The 14,217-nt window shown below is 34.8% G+C and overlaps 2 protein-coding genes across 2 annotated transcripts in view; both read right to left on the reverse strand.

The window, feature by feature from the left end:
* The window catches only part of LOC142345933 (uncharacterized), a 42,598-nt gene that overhangs the window by 25,104 nt on the left and 3,277 nt on the right, over positions 1 to 14,217 (reverse strand). The window contains exons 2-5 of the mRNA XM_075398398.1: positions 9,105 to 9,265; positions 8,262 to 8,451; positions 7,312 to 7,484; positions 5,413 to 5,506 (exon numbers count right to left, since the gene is read on the reverse strand). Of these exons, the coding sequence (XP_075254513.1) occupies positions 5,413 to 5,506; positions 7,312 to 7,484; positions 8,262 to 8,451; positions 9,105 to 9,265 (618 nt within the window). The remainder of the gene's footprint in view (positions 1 to 5,412; positions 5,507 to 7,311; positions 7,485 to 8,261; positions 8,452 to 9,104; positions 9,266 to 14,217) is intronic.
* On the reverse strand, positions 149 to 1,628 carry LOC142345910 (uncharacterized; the record flags this gene model as incomplete). Its single annotated transcript, XM_075398360.1, has 2 exons — positions 1,407 to 1,628; positions 149 to 241 (listed from the first exon to the last, which is right to left on the reverse strand). Coding segments are annotated over exons 1-2 (267 nt in total), but the record flags the coding sequence as incomplete, so codon positions are not given.

The following is a 14,217-nucleotide window of genomic DNA, read 5'->3' on the forward strand; positions in this document are numbered from 1 at the left end:
CTTTCTCTTTCTTTTCTGTCTCTCTTCTCTTTTGCTTCTTTCTTTCTTTTCACTTTCTTTTCTCTTTTTCCCTTTCCTTTCTGTCTTTCTCTTTATCTCTTTCATTTCTCTTCTTTCCTTTTTGTTTTTTTTTCTTTTCTGTTCTTTTTTCTGCCTTTCTTCTTTCTTTTGTCTCTTTTTCTATTCTCTTTTTTCTCTTCTGTCTTTCTTTTATCTGTTTCCTCTTTTCTCGCTTCCATTTCTGTTTTTCGCCTTTTTTCTGCTTTTCTTTTGCTTTTTGTTTCTTGTTTTTCTCTTCTTTCTATATCTTTCGTTTCTTTCTTTTCTGTAATGGTTCTTTTTCTCTTTCTTTTCTGTATTATTTCTCTCCATTTGTATCCTACTTTTTTCTTCGATTCCTTTTCTCCTTTTCGGATTTGCTTTTCTCGCTTTGTTTTCTCTACCTTCTTTGTACTTTTTAGTTTCTGCCTTGTCTTTTCCGTTTTTTTTCTATATTTTTGCTCTCCTCTCTCTCTCTCTCTCTCTCTCTCTCTCTGTCTTTCCTTTTTCTTTCTCTTCTGTACCTCTTCTCTTTCGCTTCTTTCATTTCGCTTTCTTTTCTCTTTCCTTACTGTCTTTTTTTTGATCTCTTTCTTTTCTCCTATATTCTTTTCTCTTTTCTGATCTTCTTTCTACCTTTCTTCTCTTTTGTTTCTATTTTTTGCCTTTCTTTCTACTCCTTCTCTCTTTTTTTTTCTCTCGTTTTGTTCCTTCAGTTTTTCGTTCTTTTCGATTTGCTTTCCGTTTTTTCTCTCTCTTGCTTTTCTCTTTCTGTTCTGAGTTTCTTCTGCTTTTTCTTTCTTTTCATTTCTTTATCTTTCTCTTCTGTCATTTTTCTCTGTATGGTTTCCTTTTCTCTTTCTTTTCTGTCTTTTCTCTCTGCATTGCTCTCATGCTTTTCTCTCTCTTTCCTCTCTTTTCTATCTTGCTTTTCTTTCTTTTCTGTCTTTGGTCTCTTTTTTCTGTTTTCTTTTTTCTCTTCTTCCTTTTATCGCCTTCGTTTTCTTCTTGCTCTCATTTCAGTTTTTCTCTTTTTTCTGCCTTTCTTCTGCTTTTCAAATTTCTTGCTTTTCTCTTCTTTATCTTTCGTTTCTGTCTCTTTTCTCTGTATTGTTTCTTTTTCCTTTTCTTTTGTCTTTTTTCTCTCCATTTGTATCTTGCTTTTCTGATTTTTTCTTTTCTTTTTTTTTCTGATGTGCTTTTGCTTTGTTTTCTCTCCTTATCTTCTTTTTTATTTTTTGTTTCTCTGATATCCTTTTTGCTTTTTTCTGTCTTTTCTCTCTCCTCTCTCTCGTTCCTTTCTCTTTCTTTTCTGTCTCTCTTCTCTTTTGCTTCTTTCTTTCTTTTCACTTTCTTTTCTCTTTTTCCCTTTCCTTTCTGTCTTTCTCTTTATCTCTTTCATTTCTCTTCTTTCCTTTTTGTTTTTTTTTCTCTTTTCTGTTCTTTTTTCTGCCTTTCTTCTTTCTTTTGTCTCTTTTTCTATTCTCTTTTTTCTCTTCTTCTGTCTTTCTTTTATCTGTTTCCTCTTTTCTCGCTTCCATTTCTGTTTTTCGCCTTTTTTCTGCTTTTCTTTTGCTTTTTGTTTCTTGTTTTTCTCTTCTTTCTATATCTTTCGTTTCTTTCTTTTCTGTATTGGTTGTTTTTCTCTTTCTTTTCTGTATTATTTCTCTCCATTTGTATCCTACTTTTTTCTTCGATTCCTTTTCTCCTTTTCGGATTTGCTTTTCTCGCTTTGTTTTCTCTACCTTTTTTGTACTTTTTAGTTTCTGTCTTGTCTTTTTTCCGTTTTTTTCTATCTTTTTGCTCTCCTCTCTCTCTCTCTCTCTGTCTTTTCTTGCTCTTTCTCTTCTGTACCTCTTCTCTTTTGCTTCTTTCATTTCGCTTTCTTTTCTCTTTCCTTACTGTCTTTCTCTTGATCTCTTTCTTTTCTCCTCTATTCTTTTCTCTTTTCTGATCTTCTTTCTGCCTTTCTTCTCTTTTGTTTCTGTTTTCTTATATTCTTTTGTTTCTATTTTTTTGCCTTTCTTTCTACTCATTCTCTTCTGTTCTTTTCTCTCGTTTTTTTCCTTCAGTTTTTCGTTTTTTTTTCGATTTGCTTTCCGTTTTTTCTTTCTCTTGCTTTTCTCTTTCTGTTCAGAGTTTCTTCTGCTTTTTCTTTCTTTTCATTTCTTTATCTTTCTCTTCTGTCATTTTTCTCTGTATGGTTTCCTTTTCTCTTTCTTTTCTGTCTTTTCTCTCTGCATTGCTCTCATGCTTTTCTCTCTTTCCTCTCTTTTCTATCTTGCTTTTCTTTCTTTTCTGTCTTTGGTCTCTTTTTTCTGTTTTCTTTTTTCTCTTCTTCCTTTTATCGCCTTCGCTTTCTTCTCGCTCTCATTTCAGTTTTTCTCTTTGTTCTGCCTTTGTTCTGCTTTTCAACTTTCTTGCTTTTCTCTTCTCTATCTTTCGTTTCTGTCTCTTTTCTCTGTATTGTTTCTTTTTCCTTTTCTTTTGTCTTTTTTCTCTCCATTTGTATCTTGCTTTTCTGTTTTTTTCTTTTCCTCTTTTTCTGATTTGCTTTTCTTGCTTTGTTTTCTCTCCTTATCTTCTTTTTATTTTTCGTTTCTCTGATATCTTTTTTGGTTTTTTCTGTCTTTTCTCTCTCTCCTCTCTCTTCGTTCCTTTCTCTTTCTTTTCCGTCTCTCTTCTCTTTTGCTTCTATCTTTCTTTTTGTTTTCTTTTCTAATTGTCCCATTCCTTTCTGTCTTTCTTTTTATCTCTTTCATTTCTCTTCTTTCCTTTTTGTTTCTTTTCTCTTTTCTGTTCTTTTTTCTGCCTTTCTCCTTTCTTTTGTTTCTTTGTTCTTTTCTTTTTTTTTCCATATTCGTTTTTGACTTTCTTTCTAATCCTTCTCTCATTCCTTTCCTTCGCTTTCCTTTCCATTTTTTCTTTCTCTCGCTTTTCTTTTTCTTCTGCCTTGTTTTTCTTTTCTTCTTTCTCTATCTTTCTCTGTTGTCTCTTTACTCTGCATCGTTTCTTTTTCCCTTTCTTTTCTGTCTTTTCTCTGTGCCTTTTTCGCTTGCTTTTCTCTTTCTTCTTTCGCTATTCTCTTCTTTTCTGATTTGCTTTTCCCGCTTTCTTTACTCTCTCTATCTTTATTTTCTTTCGTTTCGCTACCTACTATATTTTTGTCTTTTTCTCTCCTTTCTCTTCTTTCCGCTTTTGTTTATCTTTTTATCATCTTTGCTCTTTCTTAACTGTCTTTCTTTTTTCTTTCTCTTCTCTCTTGGTTTTCTCTGTCTTTTCTTTCGTTTCTGTATTTCTTTGCTCTTCCCTCTTTATTTTGTGTCCTTTTGTCATTTTTCTTTCTGCCTTTCTTCTTTTGCTGCCTTTCTTCTCTTTTGTTTGTTTTTCTGTTCTTTTCGTTTATTACCTTCGATTCTTCTCCTTCGTTCCTCTTTTTAGATTTTTTCTTATTTTTGTTTGTTATTTTCTCTTTCCTTTGTTTTTTCTTCATCTCTGGCTTTTCTCCTTGTCAGCCCTTCTTCTTCGTTTTCACTCTCTTTTCTGTCTTTGTTTTCACTTTCTTTTCTGTCCTTCGTTTCCCTCCGTCTTTTTGTGTTCTTTTAAGCCTTTCTTTTTAATGTTTCATTCTTTAGTCTATCTCCTTTTCTACCTTTCTTTTTCTTTTTTCGTTTCTCTCCGGCTTTTCTTTTCTTTTCTGAATTGATTTTCGCTTTCATTTCTCCGTTTTGTATTTTCTTTTTCATTTGTCTGCCTTTTCTGTTCTGTCTTATTTCTCTCCTTTTCTCTTGTTTTTTCTCTTTCCTTTCGGTCTTTCTTTTCAGTCTCTTTTCGTTTTTTCCCTTTCGCTTTCTTCTCTTTTCTTTCCTTCTTTTCTTCTATTGCTTTTCTCTTTTTCTGTCTTCTCTCACTTGTTTTTCTCTTTCTTCGCTTTTCTCTTTTTTGTCTTTTGTTTCCATCTTCTCTTTTCTCCCTCTCCCTTTTCTGCTCTTTTCTCTTCCTTACTTTTTTCTTTCGTTTTTTTTTCTTTTTTTTTCTATTCTTTTTTCTGCCTTTCTCTTTTTTGTTTTTTTTCATTTTTTTCTCTTTTTATTTTCTGTTCTTTTTTTGACTTTCTTTCTCATTTTTCTCTCTTTTCTTCCTCTCTTTGGTTCCTCTCTTTCGTTTTTTCTTTAGGTTTTTGTACTTTTCGCTTTCCTTTCTGCTCTTCCTTTCTGTTGCGTTTCTTTTTTTGCCTTTCTTCTATCCTTCTGTTTTCTGTCATGCTTTTCTCTCTTTTCTCTCTGCAGTTTTCGTCTCTCTATTCTCTCTCTTTCTTTCCTCTTTTTTCTGTTCTTCTTTTCTGCTTTTCTTTTTTCTGTTGTTTGTTTTCTCTTTTTCTTTTCTCTTTTTCTTCTGCCTTCCTTTTTTCTTTCGTTTCTTTCTCTTTTCTGTATCCTTTCCTTTATTTTTTCCCGTCTCTTTCTCTCCTTTTCTATTTTCTCTCTTTCTTCTCTCTTCTTTTCTCTTCTTTTCTTTTTTGTTTTTTTCTGTGTCTTTTTTCTCTTTTGTTTTTCTATTTCTTCTTTTTTCTGTTCAATTTCTGCATTTCTTTTTGTCTGTCTTCTCTCCTTTTCTCTCGCTTTTCTCTATTTTCTCTTTTGCTTTTCTCTTTTTTTCCTTTTACTTTCATTTCTGTCTTTCGTTTCTCGATTTCTTTTCTCTCTTTCTTTACTCTCTTTCTTTTCTCTTTTTCTTTTCTGTCTTGGTTTTTTTCGTTTATTTTTCTTTTTTCCCCACTTTCATTTGTCTTTTTTGTGATTCGTTTGTGTCTTTTTTCTATTTTCTCTCCTTTTCTCTTGTTTATCTCCTTCCTGTTCTTTTTTTCTGCGTTCGTGTTCTCTCTTTCCTCGTCTTTTCTCTTTCGTTTCTTTCTTCTCTTTTCTCTTTCGTATGTTTAAGCTCCATTTCATCGCATCTTATAAACGCTCCTTATACATGCAGCCTAACGTAGAACATGAGTTACACTATGCCACCATGTAGAATATCGTTGTCTGTACAAGTCTTAGCGCTCCTTAAATATGCAAAATGGTAAAGCAGAAAACGCGGTTGAACAAAAAATTGTTGGCACATAGGTTAATATACTCAAACCAATCACATCGGTGACGAAACGTAAAACCTATTGCTTTTGAACGAGGGGCATAGGTTCCAGCCCCAGGTGGTGCAAAAAAATCGAATTTTTAACCTGTCTTTTCTTTTAAATGATTCTCTTCTGATGCTTTTACGGGCCTGCTAGTTCAATATTTAAAAGTGAAGCAAGAATTCTGTGAACTTAATCAGAAGAATCAAGTAATCCAATAAACATTCAGATGCTCTAAAATTGTGGCCTCTTACCAGTTCTGTCAATATATTTGAGAAGAGTTCCGAATCTCCTTCTGTAGTTAGTAACTGCTTCGTCAAACTCCTCAATGTCATAGTCCTTCATCACCTAAACACGACCACCACCCAAACTAGACCCGGAGATTTCTGAACTCATGCAAAATTTAACGTATATCTCTAATCGCTCCAGCCAAGAATGGTGGGCCTCAAACAGTGAATCACACCTTTGAAATTTAATCCTACATTCTGTAAGTGTAAAAATGCTAACCGTTTTCTTTGTTTTAAATGCAAGTAATCGTTGACGATTACTAAAGTCTCCTACAAACAACAAGTGTCGAGGAACTCCAAACCAGATTAACATCCTGCCTGCCTAGTATTTCACAGATAAAATATCGATTCTGCTAATTTGAGTTGAAAACCGAGAAATGAACCGAGCGAAAAGTTATAGCAGAGAGATTGCCTAATAATTGCTGCCAAATAGACTTCTTTAACCTGCGATCATAACATAGTAGCCGGCCAATAACGAAGAGAGCATAAAATTCAAACTTAAATCCCCAATGTCACTTCTGTTATGCCACTAAAAATCTCCTAAGTAGTGCAGATCTAGTGAACACTTGCGCCCTAGATTAGGTGCGTGCCGTCCACAAACAAGCAATGCCTTTCATCTCTAACCAAACTCCAGTTAAAGTGAGAAGGGCTGAGTTAATCTAAGTACGAAAAACAAAACCATACAATAATAAGACAAAAATATATAAAACTGACGTCATGCATGGCAAAGTGCTTCAGTTGCCAACCTATGACAATACTAAAAAATTGATAATCAGCCGTTGAGGCGTGATCATGAGAAAATTGATACCGACGAAATAACCGGACGACTCCGAAAACGCGAACCGTTTGTTAAAAAACACTTGACTTCATGTACATTCTTAAGAACTCGAAAACCATTAAAGCATATGTGGTCGACATTAAAGGCTACAGAATAAATGCAGTCGAATTGAAGGCAGCATTGACTTCATATTTCCTAGCTCGCTTATCTTTCTCTTCAATTAATTAGATCAAATTAATTTTAACCTTTGAATAAGGTCCAAATTACCAGGTTGGAGGAATGTGGACGAGGGTGGGGTGGTGACTGAAGGGGGTCAAACTTTTAAGACTAAGAACCCCCCTGACAACCTAGTGAATCGGATACTTAAAGAGTTGTAAAGCTATAAGAGAGCTGCTCGGTCACTCCATGCTATCCGAGCGCTAACTGTTTATTCCGTTTTTGAGAATGAAAAGTCAAATGGGTCAGACGAAAAATCGGTCAAGCGGAAAATTGCATGAAGACCACTGGACTAATATAATGGCGACAAACTTCGTTTGAGAGCACTTAATACATAGCCGGCAGATTGACTGAAAACCCTCCATTGACGCCTGACCAACTTTAGGATACAAACAACAACACAAAATAGAGAAAAAACTGACGAGATTACTTTTTCAAAAAGTATTCTAATTTGGTCTGCATTATCATTAGATTTGCTAAATATGTGACTTCAGACTAAATTGCTAGAAACAAGGTTAATAAAAATAGCAGTTAGCAGCGCACTCTGATAAACTATTAAATTAATGAAATGAAAACAAAAGGCCACGTTGAGAATAATTGCGTCAAATTTTGTTCGACAGGAACTTACTATGAAATTAAACCCCGTCAGCAGCTCTGTGAAACATTTACTCAGAGACTAGTAGGTAGCGCTCTAAGAGCTCTGAACAGACTTAATGCCCTCGAGCTTTACTATTTCATCCCGTTTTTGAGGTCGAAGAGTCAAATTGTCAGGCGAAAAACCACAAAAAAGACCAACTGAACTCATATTATTGGTACAAATTCTGTTGCAAAGTTATTACTACACATGATGTATGATATTATGAAGGTAGTACCTGTAGCCATACAGCCTGAGGTACACTGTACTCTTTGATAAGCTGTTTCATGAGCGCATCTGCTTTGGAAGAATCAGTTTTGGATCCATCAAAGAGACCTTCCACTTCTGACCAGAACTGAGTGCGGATTGCATTGAACTTCTCCTTGAAAGCTGTCACCTCACTCTCACTCACTGCAACAACACCAAACATTTTCCTACACGGAGATCATAGTTTGAAATGAAACTTCAAGAAAAACACTGTTTCATTCTGAGCCTTAGTGGTGACTTTAGATAGCAATTAGCGTTTTTCTTTTGCAAAATAAAGAAAAATATGTTCAACAAAAACGTGTAAATACTGAAGTTTGTCCAAAGAATTAGTGACATTCAACGTCCAAATCAAATGATCAGTAACGTATTAAAGAGAGCAAGCAAATCTTTGATAAGTCACGTGTAACAAAAAATTTAATCCGCGAATGAACAAAAAAAAAACTCGCTCCACTAAGAGCAAAAAATGACGTCACGCACGCACTTCAGTTGAAAATGCATGAACGAATGAAAAAGCAGATTGGTTGAAGTGGTTGTGACGTCATATGGTCGTAACAAAAATCTTGACGAAATAAAAAACAGGACAAGTCTGAACGAAGCGTACTTCAGGTTTAAAAAACCTTAAGAAAACCAATACTCTTCTTCGAGTCGTAAAAAAGACAGCGCCCCAATACAATTCAAATTCCTTGAATTGTAAAAAACCCAGAGAAGGCCAATAATAGCCACAGCTATCGCTGTGCGGCTACTAAACAATATAAAACCATTACTAATAGTTTCGTCAAAAAATGTTTTAAAAGATCGATAATAGCTTCAACAAATTCTCGGCAACTCCAAATTATTTTCGATAAGATGTATGCCAATGTCAGATTTTCATTCTACAGAGAAAATTGAACGTTTCCAAAATGTTGATAAAAGCGGACTAACCATTGGCTCCCAGGATCTCTCTGGCTTTGTAGCTGGAATAGACATCGTCCATGTCTTCCTCAGCAGGACCAACAGATGCAATCAAGTCATCGTAGATCTTCTTCTCAGTGAGGAGATTGTGGAGGAACAGTTTTGACTCCCAGTTGTAAGCACCGTCAGGCTTCACATCTCTCATCATCACTGGGTTCTCCTAAACACAAATTATCACAAACTACTAATATGAGCAGACTATTTGTGCCTGATTCTTACAGGGTTACAAATTGCATCAATATTGGCGCCTTTAGAGCATTAATAAATTTCAGTTCATTTTCATTGAAGAGATTTCACAATTCGCAAAGAAATCTTACGCAATCTCTTAAACCCAAGTGGCATTTAAAATGAGTGAGACTATCTTTGAACCCCCTTCAAGAGAAATACGCTCTTCACCAGAACAGATTTGTCAAAAGCACACAACTTGATAAATCTTTAATTTTTCACACAAAAATTAAGATCATTCACGCTCAAATTTACACGTTTATTTTCCAAAAAACAAATTCCTCAACTATTTCCAGACAAAATCTGCGTCATAATGCTCAGTTGCGGTTTGTAGAAAGAGAGAACAGCAGAAATTTTGTTCGAATTTTGAAAAAGTGAAGCGAACTTTTTCACAGCTATAACACCATGTCGAAACCTGTTCTTCTTATAAAGAATGAACAAATTTTTCTCCGCAAGAAATGAATACTAAATGCAAACAAACTATCTATAATATGAAATTGAGTGAAATTGAGTTTTTAAAAAAAATAACGCAAAACGCGCGCAGACAACGTAACATGTTTATTTGTAAAATTATCATAAATATTTTACCTGTAAACATCCCATGAATGATTCGAACTGATCAGTACAAGATCCCTCTCCAAAGATAGAGCACATGTAGGCTTCTTTGAAAGGGTCACCACACGGTGTCTCATTGGCCAGTATCTTGGCATACGCTGGCATTCGCCTGTTCTCAAAGTCCCTCCAAGGACCTAAACACATTTCACTGTTTGAAAGAATCCTCTTGCTATACAGCATCATGGTTTAAAAAAGTTCATCAAATCTAACTGATGTAATTTCAACTTGTTTACCATCATGTCCTACAAGAGTATATATTCTTACATCTTCGCTTATTGGTCATAAAATTATTTTGCCCGTAGCAGCATGATCAAAGTCACACTGGGTAAACTCACTGGGCAAAATATTCCTCAGAGCTTTGCACATATTAGGACATGAAAATGTAGCCCTTTATTGGGTCGACGTTGGGAATGAAACGAGAAACAAAAAACTTCAAAAATCATACATTTTCATTAAGGTACTGAAAATTATTCAAAATGAACAATCAATTATAAAAATAATCCTCAATATATGACATGCAAATTACCCAATTATGCATAGCATTAGGAAAGCAAACATACCCGGCATATTGCCGGAAAAAAGGCGGCGTTGATTCCCAAAACCAAGATTGAGATTGAAAGAAGAGAACAAAAGAAAAAAACAATTTTTGTACACAAACAATTTTAAAGTGCGAACTATTTTGATGTCATTTTGGGACTGAACATACTCCTGTTTCGTAGTGAGACCACACATGGGCTAGTATCAATACCAATAAGCATTAGAGATGGTAACTAAGAAAAAGTTCGAGTAACGGGCATCTAAAATTGGGCTTTATGGGTTTATCCCGTTCCTATTTGTGATTTCGTTTTTTTTATACTCACTCTGTTCATTTTGAATTGCTTCGCTGAGCCACTGGAGAGAAGAATGAAACTAGCCTTGAGAACTCAAATAGATTTCACGCAAGCTGTTGAACTAAGATAACGCGAAAAAATTTAGGACGACGAAGATAAAATAAAAAAAACCATAACAGGACAACTCCTGGCGCATAATTCAAACAATTTTCATTGACTAAACACAAACTAGACCTAGAACGGACAATGAGTGAATTGAGAGAACCATTTCAAAAAATCAGATAAAATTTTAAAAAAAACCCTGAAACTCAATCTTAAAATGCCGTATGTGAACAAAAAACCACTAGCGAGCAAGAGAAGTTTTGTTCAAACACCGTTTTCTCACTCTACTTTAAATTTAGAACGAAAAAATTTCACGCCGCAAAACCACTCGCTTTTTCGCTCAACTTCCTGTTTCGGCGTGACCAAAATCACTACTCCAATTTGACTTCAAAATTCATGAAAATATGTGAACAGATCTTAAAAAAAGACAGCGCCCCAAAACAATTCAAACTATTTGAATTGTAATAAAAAACAGGGGCGCTATAATAGCCAGCTGAGGAGGCTACTAAACAGCTGATTGTTTATCAGAAACATATAGAGCAAAAATTAACAAATTTGCGCTTTACTGGCACAAGTTTAACTGTTTTGAATTTCCGAAATGACTTCAACAAAAACTTAGAATAATTATGAGCGCTGCAATCAAAAACCAAATCACACCATACGCTACCAGTCACTCTGATTGACAGCTGCAATGCGTAAAAGTTCTCGATTGAGCTGGATGATTTAAATTTACAGACTTGAATGCAATTAAATCTGAGTCTTTAAGAGTTCATCTGAGAGATTTTGGCAAAGAGGAGGCACTTCTCATACATTTATGAAGTGATATCACCAACAAAATCTAGTATGTTCTTTCCAGGTGGGCCATAAATTGCAACAAGAAGATACGTCAATTTCTCAAATACAAAATTAAGCTAGAGAACCTCAGATTTATACTTGCCTTGAAATTCTTATTCTAACGAATGAAATAATACAGTTAATGCGACTCAAATCCTTCTTTCTCGAGGAACACTTGGATAAAAACAACCATATGGTCAGCATTTTGAAGAAAGAAATCATGATCTTGATTGCCTCTGACCAATTTTTAGTCAAAACCATTAATTGAAAAATGAGGATTCAGTCTCAGTTATAAAGTATCATTAGTTTTGCTCTTGATTGATCTAGCAAAGGCAAACCTTAGATGTAAAATAACCATTCGATGATTCAATTCAACCACTTTTTGGCCCTAGCATTGACAAAAAACTAAAACGAAACCTACTCAAGCCAGAAATCGAGCTCCGACACTTTAACGACAAAACTAGAGACGCATTGTAACGACTCTAAATCTGACTCGTCCCCAGAAATCTTTCGAATAAGTAGATCAGCATATTTAGTCCAGCAATAGTTTTCAATTTCCTGCTTGTCCGAGTAACTCAATCTACCAAATGCCTGCTTCTGGCCAATTTTTTAACTGCAACAAGCGGTACTTCACGCTTTGAGTGGTGCCACTTGAAATTTTGGTCTTCGTGGTGCTAGTCTTTCAATTACAGTCGCTTCTTCATCTTCTGCCTTACGCTTATTGGAGTTGTTTCTGCTTCTAAGAGGACTCAAGGAAACATTTGCCGGTCTTTTGAGGGCTTTTAGCTATTTCTGTGGATTGGACCTCAGCGGCAATAAGGAATTACACTTTACTGAGGCTGGCTTCAAGAGCTCACATTCATACGGCTGAACTCGGCATCAAAGAAGCGCAAGTATTAAGCACAACAAACGGAATATGATTCTACTGTGCGCTGCTCAATACAGTCAAATTCATGCTCAACGGGCAACGATTTTCTCGCATCGAACGCAAAAAAAAACAATTTCGTTTGCATGCAGATATTGGAAAGTGGGTCAAGCTGGTGTGATGCGGAGGTCAATATTCTGGATGTTGATTTAGTGCCTCAAGCAGACGCAACCGGACGCAAAAACCTCATGTCAAATGCTTACTTGAGAGCAAAATGCGACTTAATTGATGCAAGAAAAGGTCCTTGCAACATCAAATTTTCGAAACATGATGATATGTGAATCAAAAATGTATTCTTATTCTAAAAAATGGAAAGAGCTTTTCCAAAGTACAGTGATGGAAAAATTCGTGTAAGCTAACACTGGACATTTTTGCAAAAAAGAAAACAAAAAATGCAATTATTGTAATAAAAAAGTGTTCAGACCCTACAAAAAATGGAATTTTTCGCCTGGTTTTTGTCCCCAAAAGATGCCTCTACGTTCTCTATTCCTTGTGGTGCGCTACCTGAAAGACACATCAACTGTTAAACTTTGACATCTTTGACTTAGTAAAAATATTGGTAGATTGCCAAAAAAAGCTACGATAGTTTTAAAGACCTGCACTCTTAAAATAGTAATAAAAACAATGAACCTAAAAACCTTACAAAAAGACTTTGTATACAAATTGTCATGTCTGTCCAAATATATTTTTTTCGAACATGCAAATTAATAATATAACCGAACGGTGAGTTTACCTGCCTTCAGAATAATCAGGAATATGTATTCAAAATAATCAAAACTAAACATTAATCCTCTGTGTTTATTGATTAAATAATGCCCAAATGATCCTAATTGTCTGTCTATTGGTATATTTTCATGCTGACATTGCAAAAACTCAGTTAAAGTTTTTTTGGAAAAGAGTTTTTTCCCGTCGCTCTTACATTAAAAGGTAACATATTCCAAGTTTGTATGCTTTCAAAATCAATGTCTTTTACTCTGCTTATTATACTTTTGCGTTCTTACTATCAACTGTTTTGTCTGTTTGCTCTGCTTTAATTGTTGGCGGTTTGCACATTTTCTAAAGGTTTCTGATGTTATCCTCTGATTTAAGTCTCTGGTGTGAACTTTCAAGAGACTAAGCTTGAGAAGAAGTTCACCACAATGATCAAATTTACGACGCATATAACACACTTTAATTCCCCAGTTAATCTGTTGATGTATACGCTGTTTTTTGTTGAGTTTGTAAAAACAACTGAATGGCAAATGAGACAGGACTTGAGAACATGCAGTCTTACTTCAAAAGCTGTATGGTTTCTTACCCGATATAGTGAGCAAATGGTAGCCGCCATGTTTCTTAAAACTATATTTAGATGTGCTTCAAATGAATTTTGGGTCAAGGTGTATTCCTAATACACATGCACTGCACAACTGCCGTCAAAGAACCTCACTTACAATAAGAAATTCTCACTTGACATCAACTTCTCAGCGATAAAGTAAGCAAAGATCAATTTGCGAGAGAGCAGAAGTCATTTTGAGAATCAGTTCAGCCTAGTTGTTAAAATTCTTCAGGCAAAAGAACAAACCCTTGCTCCAATTAGGAGTAAAAAAGTATGACGGTGTGATTGAGTAAAAAATGCATGAACAAGAGCTTATTTGAAGTAAAGATGACTTTATATGGTCGAAAAATATTGGCGATGAAATATGGTTCAAAGAACTTTCATAACCTTAACCAAAAATTAGACTAAGGAAAGGCTGAAAATGGAAACACTGTTTTCTCACTCCTAAAAACGGGAGTGATTAAAATCCACTCTGGAATATCAATCGTTTTTTCGCAGTGTCTCCTGCTTTGAGGTCAACCAACTCACCATTTCAAAACAAATACTTCAAAAATCTAATGTGTCAACATATCTTAAAAAACATACCCACACGGAAGGGCTACGAATGGAAACACTGTTTTTTCAGTCTACCTCAAAACGGTAGTGATCAAAATCCACTCTTGAATATCAATTGTTTTTGCAGCGTCTCCTGCGAATTCCGGAAAATAGTCCAGAGCGCAAAAAAACTCAAAAAATTAATTCCCTCAATACGCTAGAATTTTCTAAATCAACAACTCATGCAGAATGAGCAATAAAAAGAACTACAAAGAATCTCAATAGTAAAATTAGCGTTAAAATTTCTAAAATTTTCAATTGACAATATTCAGAATTACAGCCACAGAGGAAAAAGAAAAACAAATAACAATACAAAATTTCAATCAATGATATCCTTAAATGATGCAATAGGCTCAGAAAATTTATTTACAAAAATAATGAACATCAAATGAACAAAAAGATTTTACTCCATATGATATTTCTCATCGAAAAACTGCCTCAAACCATTAAAACCAAACAATTTGGTACCTACTAATTCTTGTGAGA

This window comes from Convolutriloba macropyga, chromosome 9, assembly GCF_964194025.1.
Source record: "Convolutriloba macropyga chromosome 9, txConMacr16.3, whole genome shotgun sequence".
Classification (NCBI taxonomy): Eukaryota; Metazoa; Xenacoelomorpha; order Acoela; family Convolutidae; genus Convolutriloba; species Convolutriloba macropyga.